Source organism: Protopterus annectens, chromosome 13.part0 (genome assembly GCF_019279795.1).
Source record: "Protopterus annectens isolate FY-2018-M chromosome 13.part0, PAN1.0, whole genome shotgun sequence".
In the NCBI taxonomy this organism is placed as follows: Eukaryota; Metazoa; Chordata; order Ceratodontiformes; family Protopteridae; genus Protopterus; species Protopterus annectens.
The window spans coordinates 772,259,279-772,283,394 of NC_056747.1; the positions used below are offsets into that span (position 1 = coordinate 772,259,279).

The 24,116-nt window shown below is 43.8% G+C and overlaps 1 protein-coding gene across 1 annotated transcript in view; it reads right to left on the minus strand.

Moving 5' to 3' along the window:
• The window catches only part of GOSR1 (golgi SNAP receptor complex member 1), a gene marked incomplete at its 3' end in the record, with an annotated part of 465,216 nt that overhangs the window by 389,338 nt on the left and 51,762 nt on the right, over positions 1–24,116 (minus strand). The window contains 1 exon segment of the mRNA XM_044054478.1: positions 1,466–1,573. Coding sequence (XP_043910413.1) covers positions 1,466–1,573 — 108 coding nt within the window.

The following is a 24,116-nucleotide window of genomic DNA, read 5'->3' on the forward strand; positions in this document are numbered from 1 at the left end:
ATGAGTGTTGAAGGTGGCAGGAGTGTGGCACTGAATAGAGAGAGTTGGCAACAGTTAATACAATACCCCGACCCCATGTAAATGGGAAAAAGGGGATGATGATGATGATGAATGATGATGTCACAGTGCCTGTACTTTACTGCTGCTGTAGTCTGAGCCTGCTTAAGTACTGAAAGTCACTATGTTCATCCATTAAAGAAAATGAATGCCCCCCACATACAGATCAACATCTAAATACTACTCAGTATTATTAATGGATGAAGCGCTATTTTGTTCCTGTAAATAACCTCTCACCCCCATACTCTTCAAGTTTTCCATCCTTCAATAAGAGAGGACTGTGATGCTAATCATACCAATTATCTAGCTTGGCAGTCACCATTTCACATACTACTGATGTCTTGTATGTAATTAGAAGTGTTACCCATCCCCACACTTGCATCTAGAAATTACATAGCCAAGGGCGAACGTATTTAAAATCTCAAAACAAAACTTAACTTTTCTCTACAAGAAAAAAATACTCATTTTGATTAAACACCCAACCAAATTGTTGCTCAAAACATTTATCTAGAGTTGTATTTTTACTATGTCTGGTAAATGACCAAGCAAGCTCAAGAAATCTACTGCATTACTGTCAGTTTTAAGGTTTCATTTCTTCTCCCACAACCTTTTTTCTTTAATCAGACTGGCCACCTCTCGGACAACTGAAAGACTCACCTGTTGCTCCAACTGCTTTTCTCCACACCACGGCACACCGCAAGGCAAATACTCAATGAGTGATCTCTCTCCCCCCCCTGACAGGATCTACATCTCAGCAGTTAAGTTCAGTGTCTAAATGTTCCCAATGGCATTCAATTCCCTGGTAAATAGGTCATTTGAGATGTAATGGTGGGTCATGTGGATGCCTAATAAAGCAAGTTGGCCATAACCCCTCTCTCAGGGTGAGACAAAATAATTTCTACTGCTAGAAGACCTCCACTGATTTGTGTACATGTTTTTAGGCAACTGTTTTGCCTCATCTTCCAGCATAACCATATGCCATTGTGTGCACTCAAAGGGTAAAGGAGGGCCATCTCCAGAAAACCTGATATTGTCTCTTTTCTGAACCTAAAAAGGTGAAGGCTCAACATCAAAAGTTTCAATGGTAGTGCTAATGAGCACATCCACCTGAACAAAAGCTAAATCAATATTCAGTTCTGTATGACAAGAATTTTTTTTTTACCAAACTTTAAAATTAGATGTTGGCAAGGAATAGCCAACAGTGTTAGTGAGAAAATATGTAGGTCACTTTTTTTTTTTTTACAAACTGGCCTAACCAGACTGAAAAGAATGTTACTTGAGCACATCTAGGTGGTCACAAACTGTTTAGAGAGAGACGGGCCTCTAATTGTCACTTCTGCAAGAAACTGCAAAGTGACAGACTTATGCCAGCATCCAGAAGACAAATCTGTTAAGTCTCTCTCCTTACCTGCAAAATGTCCCTGTGTCTCTGTAATGTATGCATCAATGCTGCATTAAGTGACGTTCCTCCTGCTGTATTGGTGTACTCTGCCATTTTGTCATTCAGTCCTGTGAGCTAAAAAAAAAAAAAAAAAAAAAAAAAATGAAAGCACTGAGAAAGCAAGTTAATACACTGTATAACTAAGCCTGGAGAAAAGTAGTACATAACTGGAAAGGAAGCAAAAGGGATCAGAGAGTAGTCACATCACACGATAAAAATAAGGGGGCAGTAGGACAAAACAGCAAGTAAAACTGGTAAAAAATGCAAATTAGAGACCTAAGCAATGAAAATGAACAAAGCCATAATAACTTGGATCTATAACTGACTACATGGTCATATCCAACAGGTAAGAGGATGACTCATATACTCACCTTCCCTGCCAGTAACAGATTCCCCTCAAGCTTCTGGCACAAGACATTTGCCATCATTTCCCTCAGATGTCAAAACTGACTAGCACCTGGCTCAAGAAATATACATATGACCACAATGGTAGCAGCACTGTCCTTAACCCCACTGACAACACCTCCCTTTCAAATGGCAGTTAACATTACGCATATAGAGTGCAGTAGAAAAAATGTACCTTCAGTGTCAAAAAGTGCCCCCCACAGATAAGACAACTAAAAGTAAAAACAGGTCAAAGCTTAAAGTCTTTGAAGCCTATGATTTCTTTTTTGACACCCATATAGCCCCTACCATCTACAAAGTGTAAGCAGCTGCTCACCTGAACCTCTGTGGAGACAACAACTATGCCAAAATGCCCCACTATAAACCGTTCTTATCAAAGCAATAATAAGAAAACTGTACTGTTTCATAGGAAGTTACTAAGCTATTAGCCCTGAGGCCCTTATAAGCCTAGCCAAATGTTTAGCCCAAGTTTAGACAAGTCAACACCCGATGCCCCTGTCCAGCAGGGACACAGGTGGAATCCCAAGGATGTATTTTTTGTTTCCTATTCAGTTACCCAGGTTGCACTTAAAAAAGGGGTACAGAGGAGCAGACATGGAGAGGGAGTCTATTCCATAGATGGGGGGAGTCTCTGGGACACAAATCTGTTCCACCAAAAAAGTCCTATTGATGTCACAAACCAGGATGAGGCCGCACCGCACGTGTGGGTTACTCGAATGCAGCTCAACTTATATGCAGCAGTCCCATCAAGGCGGGGCCTGAGATAGCCTTGTATGCCAGACAGAGGTCCCCTCTGAAGAGTCTGTATGAAATGGAGTAGAGATAGAGGCCTTTTAAGCCCATCTGTGCATGGTAGATTTTTGAGGTTCTGGATTCTCCTGGCGAAGAATCTCTACGGTCTCTCCGGCTGCTGCATGTGCTTTGCCAGGTACATGTCGAACAGGGCATTGTATTCAATAATGGGTCTTATATAGGAAGACTACAGGGATGTTATGACCTCCTTGTCCCTGGATGAGATACCTTTACTTATGAGCTGGACCATATACAAAGCTTTCCATACAACAGAAGCAACATGGTGGTCAAAAGTCAGGTTGCTATCAACCTGGGTGCCCAAGTCCCTTACGACTGTCTGCGTGCTTAGAATGTTATTAATGTGGTAATCTGTGGAGACGTCATTCTCCCCAAAGGGGATGATGATGCACTTTTTAGTATTCAGCTTGAGGCCATGTTTCTGGCACCAGTCATTTGTTTGGGCGAGACCCTCTTGGAGGATGTCCACATCACTAGGGGAACTGATGACAGTGCCCAGCTTGCAGTCACTTGCAAACTTGGTCAGTCATAACCCATTGGTTTTGGTCTGCACCTCAGAAAAGTATATCCCAAATAACAGAGCCCCCAAGACAGAATCCTGGGGTGCGCTGCTTGTTATGGGTCTACCGCTTGAGGTGGCTTCCCCTATTTTGACTAGGTGGGTTCTATCAGTGAGCTAGTTAGCTACCCATCTGGTAACATACGGATTGATGCCTAGTTGAGACAGTTTATCTATTACGCCCAAGTAGTGTTGAAGGCTTTGGCCAGGTCAAGGTATGCTGTGTGCACAGTCTCTCCCCTCGTCCATGGCTTTGGTGATTTTCTCAAAGTAGTCGACACATCACCTCCCCTTGTTGAAGCCAAACTGTGGGGGATAGAGTGTTTGGAGGTTGCCAATGTTCTTGTTAATGAGGTCCATAATAATCCTTTCCATGGCCTTGCAGATCAGGCTAATTAGGCTAATGGGTCTATAATTTCCTGGATCGGTGGACACTCCACCTTTGTGCAAAGGGATGACAGTATCTGTCCTCCACTCAGCTGGGATGAAGCCAGTACTCAGGCTTTGGTTGAAAAGGGTGCATAACGGTGCTGCAAGTTCCTGCCTGAGGTCATGCAGGATGCAGCCTGGGATGTTATCGGGTTTTTGCCTGAGACAGAAGTGATTATCTGTTCCCTAGATATAAAGGGGAAAGGGGCAGGTACTGGGGATGTCCTGATTTACTGATGGGGGGGACAGAGGGATGAAGTGTTCATGGAATCTGTCAGCCAGCAAGTTTGCTAGATCTACCGCATTTGTATATGTGGTGTCCTTGACCACCAGTTCTGAACAGATCTGGGCGCTTCCTTTGAGATTTCAGAAATATGTGAAGGCGGCCTTATGATAGTCTCTAGCAGATGTGGCCAATTTGGACTAAGTTTGCTTCGGAGGATTTCACTAGTGCTCTTATTGCTTTGTTCAGGTTAAGGAGAGATTGCTTCCATTTGGGCATCTGCTCCTTTTTGGTCCTGGACAGCAATTCTTTCCTTTTGTCATAGAGTTTATTTACTGCAGATGTCCACCAGACAAGTTTACTCTTCCCTGCGGAAGATGACTTGGTCCTGTCAGGTATTCCTGAGTCCATGCATCTAATAAATGCTCGTATAGTGCTTTGGTGTAGTTTTGAATACTGGTGCCAGTTCCTAGAGAGTTTCATAACATACTTGCACATTCCATATGGTAAAGCTTAAATATTAGTCACAAAAAAAGGCAGAAAAAGCTTAAAAGCTAGTCTAATAAGCAGAGACTACAGCACCTCTCCCTATTTTCTGTATTATATTACCTTCATGGAGACCACCTATCTCTGACATACAAGGCATTAAAGGACTCCTTACTAACTTAAATCCTTTGCTTAGAATATCCCATCCGCTGATCTGAACACTATAAAACACATTGCCTCAAAAAATTATCAACTGTGGCACAAACCATGTTTTTTTGTTTTGCTTTTGTTTACTGGGTTTTTCTGACTGGATTAAGTCAAAAACTCTTCACAGAGACCCACACACTTTTAAACATTCAGTAATATAGAAGAACAAATGAACACATATTAATTACACATACATTTGCTAAAGTACAGTTTTGTACCTACCATAAATGTAGATGTTCGAAGATCCACATTGCTGCAGTCCTAACACTTGGGTAGTCCGCTGTCCACGGTCGGCCCGAATATCAAAGTATAAGGCTGACGTCGGTCAGGGCGCATTTAACTGACGTCAGGACGTCAGGGTATAAATGCGCATGACCGGCGTCATATCCTCAGTCTTTTCTTGCCCCAGATGTCAGAAGACCTTAAAAAGAAAGGTCAAAACCAAAAGACAGCAAACAAATAACCAACCACCCTTGCACTAACTATATGTACAATAGATATAATACACACAATATGTACAACCCAACCCACACAAACACCTCCAAGTACAGAGGGGAAGGAGGGAGGGAAAATTGGACTGCAGCAATGTGGATCTTGAACATCTACATTTATGGTAGGTACAAAACTGTACTATGTTCTTCATCTCACATTGCTGCAGTCCTAACACTTGGGTAGAATCCCAAAGCAGAGATAAGGGAGGATGGCTAACTATAAGGAAGCAGGAGCTGCCAAAATGCCCTGCAAAACAGCAGTGGCAAAACCAGCCCTGGACTTAGAGTAAAGTGGCAGGTGATAATGCCTAGAGAAGGTATGCACAGAACTCCAAGTAGCTGCCTCTAAAATATCCTTGGTTGCCACTCCCCTCAAAAAAGCTGTGGAAGTGGCAGTAGCCCTAGTGGAATGAGGCCTAATCCCAGCTGGAACCTCCTTGCCATGATGGGAATAACAGAAAGCAATGCAAACCCAATCCACATAGAAATAGTTTGTTTTGACACAGGCTTGCCCTGAGAACTCAAAGCAAAAGAAACAAACAACTGCTGAGACTGCCTGAACCCTTTAGTTCTGTCCAAATAATAACGCAACTGCCTGTGTACATCCAAAGTGTGCAAAATCTTTTCCCCTTTATTTTGGGGATTTGTATAAAAAGTAGGTAAATGAATAGTCTGGTTTAAAGCCACACTAGAAACCACCTTAGGCATAAAGGAAGGATTAGTACGTAATGATACTCTATCCTTATGGAAAATCAAGAAAGGCTCAACTGCCATAAGGGCCTGCAATTCAGAAACCCTTCTTGCAGAGGTAATGGCCAATAAAAAAGCAGTCTTCCATGATAAATATTTCAACTCAGCAGTAGCTGCAGGCTCAAAAGGTTGTAGAGTGAGTTTCTCCAACACAAAATTGAGATCCCAAGCAGGAGTAGGAGCTCTTCGGGGTCTGATATTCTTTGCCCCTCTAAGAAATTGCTTGAACAAAGGATGAGAAAACAATGGCGGGTCACAATCATAGTGAGCTGAAATTGCTGCAGCATGAACTTTAATAGAAAAGAAGGACAAACCTTTGTCCAGTAACTCAGTAAGATATTGAAGAGCCACACTTAAATTAGGCTCAGAAACATCAAAATCCTTTGCTGTACTCCAAAATAAAAATCTCTTCCATTTATCCGCGTACACTTTCCTTGTACTAGGCCGTCTAGCTTCCAAAATCACATTCAAAACTTGTTGTGGAAGTTGAGACCCTTTATGGTTCAAAACAGAATATGCCAGGCTGTCAGGTGAAGAGAGTGAAGTTTGACATTGAGCAAATGGCCGTCTTCCTGTGACAACAGGTGTGGAACCGAAGGCAAAGGCCATGGAGGCTTCCGTACTAGACTTCTCAGTAATGGGTACCAGTGCTGTCGAGGCCAATCTGGAGTTATTAAAATCATCCTTGGCTTGTCCTGTCTGACCTTCAGAAGTACCTTTGGGAGGAGAGGCAGAGGTGGAAAGGCATACACATGAAGATTGCTCCAATTGAAAGAAAGAGAATCCACTTTCCAAGCTGTGAGATGAAACCTTTTTGTGCAAAACTTTGGCAGCTGATGGTTCAGTGGAGAAGCGAACAGATCTATGTCTGGAGTTCCCCATGACACTGTCAATTTCTGAAATACATGAGGATCCAATTTCCACTCGTGGGGATCCATAATTCGTCTGCTCAACACATCTGCTAAGGAGTTCTGTGCTCCTGGCAGAAACCTTGCCTGAAGATTGAGCTGTAAACAGAGCAGTCTCCCACAAAATCATTGTTTGCCTGCATAGAGGATAAGAATGCGTTCCCCCTTGCTTGTTGATGTACCACATGACAGTTGTGTTGTCTGTTAGAATCAACACCTGTCCTGGAAGAAGGAATTCCTTGAAAGCTATTAATGCAAACTGGACTGCTAACATCTCCTTCATGTTGATATGTAGATGTTGTAGTCTGACAGGCCACTTGTTTTGTATCCATTTTCCATTCAGATGAGCTCCCCAAGCTTTGTCTGAGGCATCTGTCGTTAAAATCCGACTTGCCTCTGGCCGGGTCACAGAGAGTCCCTTGTTTAGGTGACATTCCTGAGCCCACCACAAAAATTCCTTCTGAATGCAAGGTATTATTGGAATGACAGTGTCCAGATCCTGGCAGTGCTGTGTCCATACATTTTTGAGATACCATTGTAGCTTCCTCATATGCAGTTTGGCATTGGGAAGCACCAGAATACAAGATGCCATGAACCCTAAGGCTTGAAGGACTGTCCTTGCAGTCAGCCCAGACTGATGAGATAGTTGACGGAAGTAAAGGGATAGACTCTTTTGTTTGTCCGGGGTTAAAAAGGCCATCTGGGCTGCTGCATTCAGTCTCACACCCAGAAAGCACATGTCTTGAGAGGGTACTAGACTGGACTTTATTTCGTTCACAGAATACCCTAGGCATCTTAGCACTGCTATCACATACTCCAAATGACGAAGAAGCTCTTCCCTTCCTTGAGCCAGAATCAGGCAGTCGTCCAAATAAGGATAGATCTGTATCCCTTTTAGTCTGAAGAAAGCTATTACTGGAGCCAGAACTTTCGTGAACACTCTGGGCGCAGTAGATAAGCCAAAGGGCAATACAGAGAACTGATAGTGAGAAGTCCCAGCTCGAAAACGCAGATACTGTGTGCAACTGAGTCTGATAGGAACATGAAGGTAAGCCTCCTTGAGATCCAAAGTTACCATCCAATGATCTTTGCCCAGCAGAGGTAAAAGCTGCTGCAACGTCAACATTTTGAACTTGGGAATGTCCAGATAAGTGTTGAGGATAGATAAATCCAAAATTGGTCTCCACGTGTTCCCCTTCTTTGGTACTAGGAACAGGCGAGAATAAAATCCTAGGCCCACTTCTGGCAGAGGGACCGGCTGTATGGCCCCTAGTTGGAGCAACAGAGAAACCTGTCTGTGAGCCTCTATTCTTTGTTGAGGAGGAACGTCTGGCATGCCTTTGAAAGGAGGCAAGGTATGGAAATAAAACCTGTAGCCGTGGTGTATGATATCCAATACCCATGTGTCCTGGGTAATTAAATTCCAATTTCCTTTGAAGAGTGCCAACCTTCCTCCCAAAGGTGCTGCCAGACGAGCAGGCTCTGGCAGCTGAAAAGGTAGGTCATTGGGTCTGTTTACGAAAGGACTGACCCCTGCCCTCACCCGAAGCCTGTGCAGGAGAAAGTACAGTTTTGTACCTACCATAAATGTAGATGTCCGAACTGGATAGCATCTGCAGTCATAACAAGTGGGTTGTCCTGTCGTCAGGCAGCCCTGCAGTCGGCCGGATTCCAAAGTCGGGTCCGCTTCGCTGATGTCGCACTCCACCCGACGTCATCTCTGCTGGTCTTCGGGTATAAAAGCATCAGCCGACGCCATTTTCCTCAGTGTTTCTTGCCCCAGATGCCAGTAGCCCTCTTGCAGGGTAAAATTTGGATAGATGCCAATGTTTCCAAATAGATAGAGGTAAACACAACAATAAGCATATATGTACATATATACAAACAAATACACCATAAAGACTCCCAACAGCTAGCTATTAGGAGGGTAAACACCCTAGGAGTACCACAGAGGGAAGGAGGCCCTGAGAGTCTGACTGCAGATGCTATCCAGTTCGGACATCTACATTTATGGTAGGTACAAAACTGTACTATGTCCTTCATGGATGCATCTGCAGTCATAACAAGTGGGTAGAATACCATAGCCAACTAGGGAGGAGGATAAAGGTAGATTATGGTGTTTTAGATCCCTTGCAGTACATCAGAGGCAAACTCTGCTCGGGATCTGGAATAAAGAGGCAAATTATAATGCTTGGCAAATGTATGCACGGAGGTCCAAGTAAATAATGTCTTTGGTTGCCACCCTTGTAAGAAGGCTGTGGTAGTGGCTGTTGCCCTTGTAGAATGAGGTCTTATGTTCTGTGGAATTGGTTTTCCATGGAAGGAGTAACAGTAACGTATGCAATTTCCTAACCATTTGGAGATTGTCTGTTTGAAATAGCTTTTCCTTCCTTCCTGTTGCATAGGCTACAAAAGTTGGTCAGTCTTTCTGCTATTTTTGTTCTGTCCAAGTAGTAGCGTAGCTGTCTATGTACATCCAAGGTATGCAGTATTCTTTCCCTCTGTTTTGTGGGTTGGGAAAGAAGGAAGGTAGGTGGATTGCCTGGTTTAAAGATACTCTGGATACCACCTTAGGCATAAATGTAGGATTAGTCCTCAAGGACACTCTATCTTGGTGGAAGATTAGAAGGGTTGCACTGCCATTAAGGCCTGTAGTTCTGAAACCCTCCTTGCTGAAGTAATTGCCAGTAGGAAAGCAGTTTTCCATGACAGGTGTTGTAGGTCTGCTGTTGCTGCTGGTTCAAAGGGTGCTAGTGTCAACTTTTCTAGCACAAAGTTTAAGTCCCAAGCTGGTAATGGTGGTTTTGGAGGTTTTACATTCTTGATTCCTCTGAGGAACTGCCTGAGCAAAGGTGCGAAAAACAGGAGGATCAAAGCTGTATTCTGCTGAAATAGCTGATGCATGTATCTTGATGGAGGAGTAGGACAGGCCTGAATGAAGAAGTTCGCCAGATACTCCAGAATGTTAGGCATATCTATGTTTGACACATCTTTTCCTCTTCGTACTCCAAATGACAAACCTTTTCCATTTTCCAGCATAGTTCTTTCTTGTTGAAGGTCTGCTTCAAGAATAATGTCTTTAACTCTTTGGGAAAGTTCTGGATTAGCTGCTGCTATGTGATGTTCCATGCAGTCAGTTGCAGCGTTTTAGGTTTGGATGTATGATGCTGTAGTTGTTCTGAGTTAACATCAAAGGCATCAGGTACATGTTGTTCCGAGACATGCTCTTCAGTAGTGGGTACCAGTGTTGTCTTGGCCAGTTTGGGGCTATCAGGATTATCTTTGGACGCTCTTCCTTGATTTTTAGTAGTACCTTGTGTATCAAAGGAAGAGGAGGGAATGCATATGCTGTTAGGCCTTCCCAGTTGAAGGAGAGTGAGTCCACTTTCCATGCTAGTGGGTGGAATGTCCTTGTGCAGAATTTTTGAGCTGGTGATTGAGAGGTGATGCGAATAGGTCTATCTGTGGCATTCCCCATTTCTTTGAGATGGTCTTGAAGATGTCCGGTGCAGCTTCCATTCGTGGGCATCCAAGTGGTTCTGCTTAGTATGTCTGCTAGAGTACTGTCTTTCCCGGTACAAATATTGCCTGTAACTGAATGTTGTAGCTGAGTGCCAGGGTCCACAGCTCCAAGGTCATTCTGCATAGGGTATGAATGAGTGCCTCCCTGTTTGTTGATGTACCACATGACTGTGGTGTTGTCTGTCCTTATCATCAACTGGCCCTCTTTGAGAAATGGTTGAACTTTTGGATTGCCAGTTTTACTGCCAGCATTTCTTTTAGATTGATGTGCAGGTGAAGTTGATCCTGTGTCCACAATCCTTGCACGCATTTGTCCAGCATGTGGGCCCCCATCCTAGGTCTGGCCTGTTGTGATGGTCTGGCTTGGTTGACATCTGCGGAAGGGCAGGCCTGGGTTTGACTGGCATGTCTGAGCCCACCATAGGAACTCCTGTTTTAAGCATGGAATTAGTGGGATTTCTGTTTCTAGACTGTGTCTGTGTTGGGACCATAAATTCTTTAGGTACCACTGTAGTTTCTCATATGTAGTCTGGCAAATGGGACCAAGATTATGCATGATGCCATGAAGCCCAAGGCCTGTAGAAATTTTCTTGCTGTTAACTTGTTCAGTTTTGTTAGTGCCAAGAAGTAAAGAGGAAGTTCTTTTGTTTTTCTGTAGTCAGGAATGCCATTTGTTGTACTGTGTCCAAAGAATGTCCTTGTTTGGGATGGTATCAGCCTTGACTTTGTAAATTGACTGTGTATCCCAGTCCTTGTAGCAAGTAAATGACCCTTTGTAAATCTGTTGTCAGCTTGCTTTTGTTGTCCCTTGTAGCAGGCAGTCGTCCAGGTATGGGTAAATTTGAATTCTGTAGTCTGCAATGGCGATTACTGATGCCAGGCATTTTGTGAATACTCTGGGCAGTAGATAAGCCAAAGGGCAATGCTGAGAATTGATAGTGCTCTGATCCTGCAAGAAATCTGAGGTATCTTCTGCAGATTGGTCAGGTATGCCTCCTTGAGATCTAGAGTTACCAGCCAAGACTCCTTGCCCAGCATGGGAAGAAGTTGCTGTAAGGTCAGCATTTTGAATTTTGGGACAATGATGTATGTGTTTAAGGTGGACAGGTCGAGAATTGGTCTCCAACTTTTTCCTTTCTTGGAACTAGGAATAGTCTGGAGTAGAACCCTTTCCTTGTTCTGCTGTTGGCACTCTTTCCACAGCTCTCATGTTTGCTAACTCCATTATCTGAGAGCCTCTGTTTTTTGATTTGGAGGTAGATTTGGCATTCCTCTTTGACTGGTAAAGTGTGGAAGTGAAACCGTAACCTTGATCTATGGTTTGTAAAATCCACTTGTCTTTTGTTATGTAGTGCCAGTTCTTTGAAAATAAAGTTAACTTTCCGCCTAGAGGAGCTGCTATTTGTTCCCTGGTAGGATTTAGGATTAAGTCACTGTGGTTGTGCTGATGTAGTGGCAGTGGCTGTGTCTGTGCTTCTGTTGTTACCTTGCCACTGTCGTCCTCTGTAGGCACCTCCTCTGGATTGGTTTCTGCCTCTGGAACGTCTATTCCTGCCCCTTTGAAATTTTGTGGAGTCAGGAAAGGACCAATTTTTGGCAGGCCAGTTCCTGCTAAACCTTGGGGGTTGAACCTGCAGGAAATCTTTAACAGTTTGAACAGATTTTGCCTTTTCTTCCATTTTCTTCATAACCTGCTGGGCAGGTGTACCAAACAAACTTGTCTTGTCCATAGGAGCATCTAGCAACTTAGCTTTAACCTGATCCGGTAAAGCTTGTTCCTTTAGCCATGCATGTCTTCTTATCACTGTGCCTGTCATGGCTGATCTAAATGAAGCCTCCAGTGCATCACAGCCACATTTTAAGGAATGGTTGCTAACCTATTGTATGTTATTTACCATCTCTAATACATATTTCTTATCAAGAGATTCATCAGTAGTTAGCTTTTTAGTTAACTGATCAAGCATAAACTCTTGGTATTGTATCATGTGAAACAGACAGTTTAAAGCTCTAGCTGAGAGAGTAGCTGAAGTGTAGACCTTTTTACCCCATCTGTCTAGTGACCTTGCTTCCCTTTCAGAAGGAATAGGATTTTTAGCTGTGGTGGGCTACTGCCTTGGGACCCTGGGATATAGTTTCTGGGTCTGCAAGAGGGCCTTGTAAAGGTGGTGATGATCTGGCACCCTGTAAAATCTGTCTGGTTTGGCAGGGCTGGGGTAAAGAATCTGGAGCGGAGCAAACATCATTGAAAGCATCATCCACCACAGAGAGAACAGGAGGTATAGCTAAGGGCCTGTGCTGTGGGAGGTGCAGAAAGGTCCTAAGTCTTTTCTGGAGTCTGAGAAATCCTGTTGCTGCCATTGGAACTGTTCTCGCATGGCATGCAAGGTTTCCAAAGGAGAATTCTTCTGGTGGGAAGCAGCTGGAATGGATTCTTCAGCATCAGAATCTTCAAAATTGGAGAAGGGAGCCTCAGGCTGGTCAGTTATGTCTGATTCATCAGCAGAATCATCAGAAGACACTGGCTCAGGGGCTCTGCCCTAGGTCTCTTCTCTGGGGCTGAGAGGCCCTGTCTGGGTGAGATTGAGATCCTCTAATTAAAGAAATTAAATCTTCTGCCAAAGAAAGCATTTGAGAACTAGAAGAGGGCCTGGATGAGGGGGTTTAACAGGCACTGATTTAGTAGTCTTGGCTGCTTGGCCTTAATGGACATGGCTGCTGAGGCCTAGCAGCACCACGCTGGGGTAGAGACATCCAAGGGATGGTGTCTGATAAGTCAACCACCGTAGTGGGTAAAATTTCTGAGGTCGATTCAAGAATTGTAGCAGGGGCCTCAGTTGTAAGAATAGGTTCAGCTGTACTTTGAGCAGTTTACACTAGCGGTTTGTTTTGCCGTGGTTGTCCTTATCTTGAAGATTGGGTAGTCGGAGGATCCGAAAATCAGTACCGAAAACTGTTCTGCAAACTCCGACCGCCTAAGCGCGCTCGCCGGTTGAAAGAGGCACAGGCCGAACAGGCTGCTACGCCGTGGGCTGGGCCTAAACAAGGCAGACAGTAAGAGTGGAAATCTTTATGAGGTATTTGTTTCACAGGTTAAACAATTGTTAACTTTTTCTGACATCGGCTGAGGCAAGAAAGAGTCCCCAACGGGTACTTAGCTTTAGAAGTCTTGGTAGTATTCGTAGAAGTAATCTCTGGATCCGACCGACTTGCACTTGCTAACAGCTTCTGCTTCGGCCACGCGGCAAGAAAGACTGAGGAAAATGGCGCCGGCTGATGCTTTTATACCAAGACCAGCAGAGATGACGCCGGGTGGAGTGCGACATCAGCCGGACCCGACTTTGGAATCCGACTGCAGGGCTGCCTGACGACAGGACAACCCACTTGTTATGACTGCAGATGCATCCATGAAGGACATCTCCCTGTTCTAGGCCGGAAAGAGCCCTGAGCTCTGCCCTTACCACGTCTAGATCTACCCCTAGACTGGGAATCATAAGAAGGATATGTCCACCCCTTAGTAGGCCAATTTCTACTAAACTTTGGAGGCTGGACTTGCAAAAAATCTTTAACAGTCTGCATAGACTTAGCCTTGTCTTCCATCTTCTTTAAGACTGTCTCAACAGGAGGCCCAAACAACACGTCAGATTGTAAAGGAGCATCTAAAATCCTTGTTTTAACATGTTCAGACAAATTCTGATCCCTCAGCCAGGCGTGCCTGCGAAGAACAGTCCCAGTGGCAGCCACCCTAGACGAGGCCTGTACAGCATCAAAACCACATTGCAAAGAATGCTTACCCACCTGTTCAGAAACATGGACTAAATCTTGCAACTCTTTACAATCAATACCAACTGCCAGAGCATCAACCTTAGACTTCAATTGTGAAAGGAGATAGTTTTGGTATTTCAACATGTGAAACTGGCAATTCAGAGCCCTCATAGCAAGAGTGGAAGAAGTATAAACTTTCTTTCCCCATCTATCCAAGGCCCTAGCCTCCTTATCTGTAGGAACCAGATTCTTAACAACAGAAGCCTTAACACCTTTAGGCCCCTGGCTAACAGTTTCTGGGTCTGCCCTAGGACTTTTAAAAAGATACTTGTGAACGTCAGGCACCCTGTAATACCTATCCGGTTTAACAGGAGCAGGAGGCAAAGAATCAGGATTAAGAGAAGCCTCTGTAAAAACATCCTCCACTACATCCAAAACAGGAGGTATAGCCAAAGGCCTATGCTGGGGTAAAAACAGAAATTCCCTAAGCCTTTTCCTGGAATCAGAGAAGTCCTGACCTTCCCACTTAAAATGCTCCCTCATGGAATGAAGAGTTTCTGAAAAAGAAAAATCCTCAGGAGGAGTAGCAGAAGGAGTAGAATCATCCACATCAGAATCAGAATAAGGAGAGTACTCCTGCAAGTCTTCAGCCGAAGACTCTGAAACATCTGAAGCTTGCTCAAGACCCCTCAGCTCAGGCTCCACCCTAGGTCTCTTAGCAGGAGGGGGCATAGAACCCCTAATCAAAGTAATCAAATCTTCTGCCATTTTAAGCATATGCTTCTTGGGCATAGTACCTGAAGAGCTAGGGGTAACACCAACTGAAGCTAAACCTGGCCTGCCTCTGGGAGAAGCCTTAGTAACAGAAGGAGAAGGCCTAACCACCTTAGGAAGGGAGGGGAGTATAGTAACCTGAGAAGCCCCCTCAGCCTGACTTGCCTCCTGAGAGGCCACATCTTGCAATAATAAAGTTTCACTCTGTGAACACAAAGAAATCTCGGGTGGACCCACCGGCCCCCCCGACACCTCTAAAGAACCGGCGTCCGGCACAGACGGTTCTTCTAGCCTAGGCTTAACTGTCTTGTCCTTGCGCTTCTTGAGAAGCGGGCGTCAGAGCATCCGACGGCATTTTATAATTGCACCGCTTCCCAAAGACTAACCTTGCACAATCCAACCTTCTTTATAGTGCTTATTAAATCTAGCACAAGAGCGACAGCCAACAACGTCGTGCTCAGTCCCTAAGCAAGGAATACACAAAGTATGATAATCTCTATGCGGTATCTGTTTCCCACAAGAAACAGAATTATTAACTTTTTCTGACATCCGGTAAATGACTGAGGCAAGAAAAAACAAAAATATTCCCCAACGGGGTACTTAGCCAACTTTGAACTCGGTCTGAAACTTCTAAATAGAAAAATCTCAGAACGCCAACCGGCACTTGCAATGCTGCTTCTGCATCGGACCATGCGGCAAAAAAGACTGAGGATATGACGCCGGTCATGCGCATTTATACCCTGACGTCCTGACGTCAGTTAAATGCGCCCTGACCGACGTCAGCCTTATACTTTGATATTCGGGCCGACCGTGGACAGCGGACTACCCAAGTGTTAGGACTGCAGCAATGTGAGATGAAGAACATCTGTAGTATACTCATATGAAATAAGGGAAACTAACAGTATAAAAGATATTTATGCATTTAGCAAATGTTGAACATTCAGCATCTAAAGAGGTGGATTTGTGGGTTTTTCAGACAACAGATCTTGAGATAAGGGATAAAAAATTCAAGAAAATAAAGTGAGGGAAGGTATGGCAAAAAATATTAATATTGCAGTTAAGAGGTGGGATATTAAGCAGACATATATGACCATCATTCGGTTTAAATTGGGAGGTGGCAAGAAGTGTTGCAAAAGGGCTTGTGTAAGCTGCATTTGCCATAACAGTAGCTGTTCAAATTACTCACTGCTATAGTAGCCAGTAGCGATTTGGGTTACAACCTGCCAAAATGCAATGACCAGCCAGTCTTCAAAAGTCTCTGGCTCCCCTCAGCATGTGTGCCCAGGCTGCTGTTTCTCAAGATCAACATGAGAAAATAGCAGGCTGGGTGCCAATTTCTCCAGGGCTTTCGACACCCCACCCCCCAAAAAAGGGAGGCAGAATTGAACTGGTCAAACCTCCTTTTAAAACTTTGTTGTGAATGAACTTTTACGATCTGAGGAAGGCACTAGCCGAAAGCACCCAACAGTTTTTATTACTTATAATAGAGTTTTACTGTTTGTACATTGAAGTTTTACATGGTGTTATAATCTTTGAGAATTCTACAGACACCTACTTCTCTGTGGTTGCTCAGCTTTGTCCTTTGGTGCTTGCTGTTTCCTACTTTATTTAGCTGACTTTAAATGTCCACTGGTGTGTTGTTTGGATTGTCAATCTGTTCTCTTTGTCACAGCAGTTCTCTCTCTACAAAATCCCAAACTGGAATTGGAAATTCCAGAGAATGATAATGTCAGGTCTACATAGTTTTTAAGAAAAGTACAGTTTTGTACCTACCATAAATGTAGATGTTAGAGGATCCACATTGCTGCAGTCCTAACTATTGGGTAGTCCGCTGTCCAGTCGGCCCGAATACCAAAGTATATGGCTGAAGTCGGTCAGGGCGCATTAGACTGACGTCAGTACGTCAGGGTACTAATGCGCATGACCGACGTCATATCCTCAGTCTTTTCTTGCCCCAGATGTCAGAAGACCCTGAAAAGATAAGGGCAAAAGCCAAAAACTCCCAAAATACCTGCACCAAAAAATATATGTACAATATATACAAAATTAGCAGAATATAACCTCACCTACACAACCACCCCTAAACACAGAGGGGAAGGAGGGAGGGTAAATTGGACTGCAGCAATGTGGATCCTCGAACATCTACATTTATGGTAGGTACAAAACTGTACTATGTTCTTCATTCCACATTGCTGCAGTCCTAACTATTGGGTAGAATCCCAAAGCAGAGGTAAGGGAGGCTGGCAAATCATAAGGAAGCAGGAACTGACAACATGCCTTGCAAAATAGCTGTGGCAAAACCAGCCCTAGACTTAGAGTAGAGAGGAAGGTGATAATGCTTAGAGAAAGTATGCACTGAACTCCAAGTAGCTGCCTCCAAAATATCCTTAGTTGCCACCCCTTAGAAATGCTGTGGAAGTGGCAGTAGCCCTAGTGGAATGAGGCCTAATCCCAGCTGGAATCTCCTTGCCATGATGGGAATAACAAAATGTAATGCAACACCCAATCCACCTAGAAATAGTTTGTTTTGACACAGGCTTGCCCTTTGAAGTCAAAGCAAAAGAAACAAACAACTGCTGAGACTGCCTAAAATCCTTAGTCCTGCTCAAATAATAACGCAATAGCCTGTGTACATCTAAAGTGTGCAAAATCTTTTCCCCTTTATTTTGGGGATCTGCATAAAAGGTAGGCAAATGAATAGTTTGGTTTAAAGCCACACTAGAAACCACCTTAGGCATAAAGGAAGGATTAGTACGTAAAGATACCCTATCCTTATGAAAAATCAAAAAAGGCTCCACTGCCATAAGGGCCTGCAACTCAGAAACCCTTCTTGCAGAAGTAATGGCCAACAAAAAGCAGTCTTCCATGACAAGTATTTCAAATCAGCAGTAGCCGAGGCTCAAAAGGTTGTAGAGTAAGTTTCTCCAACACAAAATTGAGATCCCAAGCAGGAGTAGGAGCTCTACGTGGGGTCTTATATTCTTTGCCCTCTAAGAAATTGCTTGAACAAAGGATGCGAAAACAATGGTGGGTCACAATCATAGTGAGCTGAAATTGCTGCAGCATGAATCTTAATGGAAGAGAAAGACAAACCTTTGTCCAGTAACTCAGTAAGATATTGAAGAGCCACACTCAAATTTGGCTCAGAAATCTCCAAATTGTTTGCTGCACTCCAAAATAAAAATCTCTTCCATTTTTCTGCATACACTTTCCTTGTACTAGGTCTCCTGGCTTCCATAATCACATTTAAAACTTGTTGAGGAAGCTGAGACCTGCTGTCTTTCAAAACAGAATATGCCAGGCTGTTAGATGTAGAGAGTGAAGCTTGACATTGAGCAGATGACCGTCCCTCAGACAACAGGTGTGGAATCAAGGGTAAAGGCCATGGAGGCTTCCTTACCAGACTCCTCAGTAATGGGTACCAGTGCTGCCGAGGCCAATCTGGAGCTATTAAAATCATCCTTGGCTTGTCTTGTCTGACCTTTAGAAGCACCTTTGGAAGAAGAGGCAGAGGTGGAAAAGCATACACATGGAGATTTTTCCAACTGAAAGAAAGAGCATCCACTTTCCAAGCTGTGTGATGAAATCCCTTCGTGCAAAACTTTGGCAGCTGGTGGTTTAGTGGAGAAGCGAACAGATCTATGTCTGGAGTTCCCCATGACACTGTCAATTTTTGAAATACATGAAGATCCAGTTTCCACTCGTGGGGATCCATGATTTGTCTGCTTAATACATCTGCTAAGGAGTTCTGTGCTCCCGGCAGAAACCTTGCCTGAAGAGTTAGTTGCAGACTGAGCGCAGTCTCCCATAAAATCATTGCTTGTCTGCACAATGGGTAAGAATGTGTTCCCCCTTGTTTGTTGATGTACCACATGACAGTTGTGTTGTCTGTTAGAATCAACACCTGCCCTGGAAGAAGTAACTCCTTGAAAGCAATTAATGCAAACTGAACTTCTAACATCTCTTTCATGTTGATATGTAGATGCTGTAGTCTGGCAGGCCACTTGTCTTGTATCCACTTTCCATTTAGATGAGCTCCCCAAGCAATATCTGAGGCATCTGTCGTTAGAATCTGACTTGCCTCTGGCCGGGTCACAGAGAGTCCCTTGTTTAGGTGACATTCCTGAGCCCACCATAAAAATTCCTTTTGAATGCAAGGTATTATTTGAATGACAGTGTCCAAATCCTGGCAGTGCTGTGTCCACAGATTTTTGAGATACCATTGTAGCTTCCTCATATGCAGTTTGGCATTGGGAAGCACCAGAATACAAGATGCCATGAACCCTAAGGCTTGAAGGACTGTCCTTGCAGTCAGCCCGGACTGAAGAGATAGATGATGGAAGTAACTGGAAAGATTCTTTTGTTTGTCCGGGGTTAAAAGGCCATCTGGGCTGCTGTATTCAGTCTCACACCCAGAAAGCACATGTCTTGAGAGGGTACTAGACTGGACTTTATTTCGCTCACAGAATACCCTAGGCATCTTAGCACTGCTATGACATATTCCAGATGCTGTAGAAGATCTTCCTTTTCTTGAGCCAGAATCAGGCAGTCGTCCAAGTAAGGATAGATTTGGATTCCTTTTAGCCTGAAGTAAGCTATCACTGGAGCCAGAACCTTTGTGAATACTCTGGGCAGTAGATAAGCCAAAGGGCAATGCAGAGAACTGATAATGAGAATTTCCAGCTCGAAAACGCAGATACTTCCTGCAACTTAGTCTTATTGGCACATGAAGGTAAGCTTCCTTGAGATCTAAAGTTACCATCCAGTGATCTTTGCCCAGCAGAGGTAAAAGCTGTTGCAACGTCAACATTTTGAACTTGGGAATGTCCAGATAAGTGTTGAGGATAGATAAATCCAGAATTGGTCTCCACGTGTTCCCCTTCTTTGGTACTAGGAACAGGCGAGAATAAAATCCTAGGCCCCTTTCCGGCACAGGAACTGACTGAATGGCCCCTATTTGGAGCAACAGAGAAATTTGCTTGTGAGCCTCTGTTCTTTGAAGAGGAGGAATGTCTGGCATGCCCTTGAAAGGAGGCAAGGTATGGAAATAAAACCTGTAACCGTGGTGAATAATATATCCAGAACCCATCTGTCTTGGGTAATTAAATCCCAATTTTCTTTGAAAAGAGACAGCCTTCCTCCCAAAGGTGCTGCCAGGCGAGAACATACTGGCAGCTGAAAAGGCAGGTCATTGGGTCTGCTTACGAAAGGAGTGACCCCTGCCCTCACCAGAAGTCTGAGCAGGGGAACTCCCTGTCCTAGGCCTAAAAGAACCCTGAGCTCTGCCCCTACCACGTCTAGACCTACCCCTAGACTGGGAATCATAAGCAGGATAAGTCCATCCCTTAGTAGGCCAATTTCTACTAAACTTCGGAGGCTGCACCTGCAAAAAATCTTTAACAGTTTGCATAGACTTAGCCTTGTCCTCCATTTTCTTCAAAACTGCTTCCACAGGCGAACCAAACAACACATCAGACTGTAAAGGAGCATCCAAAATCCTTGTCTTAACATGCTCAGCTAAATTCTGATCTCTCAACCAGGCGTGCCTACGAAGAACAGAACCAGTGGCAGCCACCCTGGAGGAGGCCTGCACAGCATCAAAACCACACTGCAAGGAATGTTTACCCACCTGTTCAGACACATGAACTAAATCCTGCAACTCTTTACACTCAATACCTTCAGCCAGAGCATCCACCTTAGATTTCAACTGTGAAAGAAGATAATTCTGATATTTTAACATGTGAAACTGACAATTCAACGCCTCATGGCTAAAGTGGAAGAAGTATACACTTTCTTTCCCCATCTATCCAAAGCCCTTGCCTCTTTATCAGGAGGGACAGGATTTTTAACAACTGAGGCCTTCACACCTTTAGGCCCCTGAGAGACAGTTTCCGGGTCTGCCCTAGGACTCTTAAAAGATACTTATGAGCTTCAGGCACCCTATAATACCTATCCGGTTTAACTGGGGCAGGAGGCAAAGAATCAGGATTCAGGGAAGCCTCTGCAAACACATCTTCCACCACATTCAAAACAGGAGGTATAGCTAAAGGCCTATGCTGGGGTAAAACAAGAATTCCCTAAGCCTTTTCCTGGAATCAGAGAAATCTTGACCTTCCCATTTAAAATGCTCCCTCATGGAATGCAGAGTCTCTGAAAATGAAAAATCCTCAGGAGGAGAAGCAGAAGGAGTAGAATCATCCACATCAGAATCAGAATAAGGAGGGTACTCCTGCAAGTCTTCAGCCAAGACTCAAGCCTCCGAGCATTGCTCAAAACTCTCAAACTCAGGTTCCACCCTAGGCCTCTTATCAGGAGGGGCATAGAACCCCTAATCATAGTAATCAAATCCTCTGCCATTTTAAGCATATGTTTCTTAGGCAAAGACCCTGAAGCACTAGGAGAAACCCCCACTGAAGCTAAACTTGGCCTGCCCCTCAAAGAAGCCTTGGAAACTGAAGGGGAGGCTCTAACCACCTTAGGAAGAGAGGGAAGAACAGCCACCTGAGAAGCCCCCTCAGCCTGGCCTACTTCCTGAGAGGATACATCCTGTAACAGTAAAGTCTCTCCCTGAGACTCCAAAGAAACACCTGGCAAAACCTCCGGCTCCACTGAGCCTTCTAGAGAACCGACGTCTGGGACTGTCGGTTCCTCCACTCTAGGCTTTGCTACTTTATCTTTGCGTTTTTTAGCCGAAGCCGGCGTCGGAGCATCCGACGGCATTTTATAATTACAACGCTTCCCAAACACTAACCTGGCACAGTCTAACCTTCTCTTAATAGTGCGTTTGTTAAATCTAGCACAAGAGCGGCATCCAACAACGTCGTGCTCAGGCCCTAAACAAGGTATACACAAAGTATGGTAATCCCTATGAGGTATCTGTTTCCCACAAGAAATACAGTTATTCACTTTTTCTGACATCCGGTTAAATACTGAGGCAAGAAAAACAAAATATTCCCCAACGGGGTACTTAGCCAACTTTGATTCGGTCTGAAACTCTGACTTCAGAAACTTTCAGAACGCCAACCTGCACTCGCAAAATTGCTTCTGCATCGGACCATGCGGCAAAAAAGACTGAGGATATGACGTCGGTCATGCGCATTAGTACCCTGACGTACTGACGTCAGTCTAATGCGCCCTGACCGACGTCAGACATATACTTTGGTATTCGGGCCGACTGGACAGCGGACTACCCAATAGTTAGGACTGCAGCAATGTGGAATGAAGAACATCATTGGATTTTTCTCATATGCAACCTGGCAACAGGAATAACAAGAATCATGGATGCCATGAACTTAAAACTCCATGATACTCTCTGGCTGATGTCTGAAACCGATGTATCTGGAAATCTTTATGAGCTTATAAATCCAGTTTCTCTTGGCTTAGGAATGCCTTTTGCAGGGAAGAATCCAGAAGGCATCTTAGAAACACAAATCTGTAAGAAGGAATTGAAAATTTTTGACTGTTTATCTGAAAGCCCAGTTCGAGATCGGTCACCCATGAAAGGGACTTCTGACCTGGAAACAGATTTTAATTAAGGAAATATGTGAATGCCCTGCAGTCTAATGTGCTATCCCTGGAGCTAGACATTTTGTAAATACCATGGGAGTTGTAAATAACCCAGGGGGTAATGCAGAGTACTGAATTTTATCCAAACACAGAAAATCTGAGGAAAACTCTGAACTGTGGCTACAAATGTGATGATGAGCATCCACAGTTATGAAATCGGGTCTATATTAGATGAATGAAAGTTCATCTTCGCGAACGCTCACATGAGCAAATATCCAGAAACTCGAAACTCACACCCCCTAAATATATATTCCAACTCAGATCGTACTACAGTGAGGAAAGGGCAAATATTCCCATCCTCACTGTACTGTGATCTCACAATTACGGTTTCGAGTTCTGCAATATTCGCTCATGTAAGCATTCGCCAAGATGAACTTTGGTTTATCTAATATAGACCCATGAAATCTAGGAGAGGAATGAGACGTAATACACTCTCTAACATCAACATCTGGGACTTTGGTACTTTCACAAACAAGACTAGAAAGAAAATGTTGACTACTGGTCCCCAGGAAGGATGCTTCCTTGGAACAAGACGCATTCTGCAAAAGAATCCGTCACCCCTCTTTGGTTTTCAGGCACTGGTTCTATGACCCACAAAGGAAAGCATATGATGAAGAATCTGAGGAAAAAAGTTCCGTCTGGTTCAGAGTATAAGGTTCAATCCACTGAACAGAAAGTTTGTCAGTCCAGTACCAATTATAACCCTCCTGAACTACTCTTAGAAACCATTTGCCTGTATCAAGCTGTTGCCAAATATTAAGATTGAAAACCTGCTTCGGGGACAGATTTGAAGGGGGGAGAAGAAATAATTATGTCAACAGTCATTTCAAGACAGAGGACAGACCCTTTCTCTGAAAGAATAGCTGCTATTTTGTTCTACTCTTCATACCATTTCTATACAGATCCCAGTTTCCTGAAAGCTGGATAGGAATGCTCATTTTGCATTTAAAAAAAAAAAGAACCAGGTTTTTGAAAAAGAAAATTGGAGATAGCAAGATGAAAACCCTTGGCAACTCCCTGGATCAATTTGTCTCTTTCAAAGTGTTTGACTTCCTGAGCAGAAGAACGACCAAACAAAACTTCCTTATCCAAAACTGAATTCAAAATTTGACATTTTACTCCAGAAAACTTCTGATTATGTACCCAGGCAAAATGTCTCATCACAACAGCAGTTGTACACTCTATACAGAATGTTTAGACACTTCACAGAGAGGACGGAGAAAAAATGAGCAATAACTAGATTCAGAAAGGACCTACCTTCGGAGAGTAATGTGGTAGAAAGATTCCTCCAGCTGTCCAAACAAATTACTAAGTGCTTCCAACATATCAGCTTGACAGTTCAGGGTTCTGAAGACTAGAGTCAAAGAAAAAAATTCTCTTTCCAAACCTGATAAAGGCTTTACCATTCCTGTCCGAAAGCAAAGTAATTGACTAGACATTTCACAGTTGGAGGAGAAACAATAGCTGCTGGGTCAGACGAAGTGAAAAAACAAACATTTAAATTGAGGAACTTTATAAAGTATCTGTCTTTTTAGGAACTGAAGATTATCAGGATTATTGCACACAATCAAAAACGTCATCCACAGTTGCCATTACGAGAGTACAAGACTTAGTATATGGCATACCCTTGTCTAACGTATCATCTCCTGGGTGGGGGCATCCATTTGTTCCCCAAAAAATAAATTATTCATCCTGTACACAGTCTCAGGAAAACAAAATTCCTCTG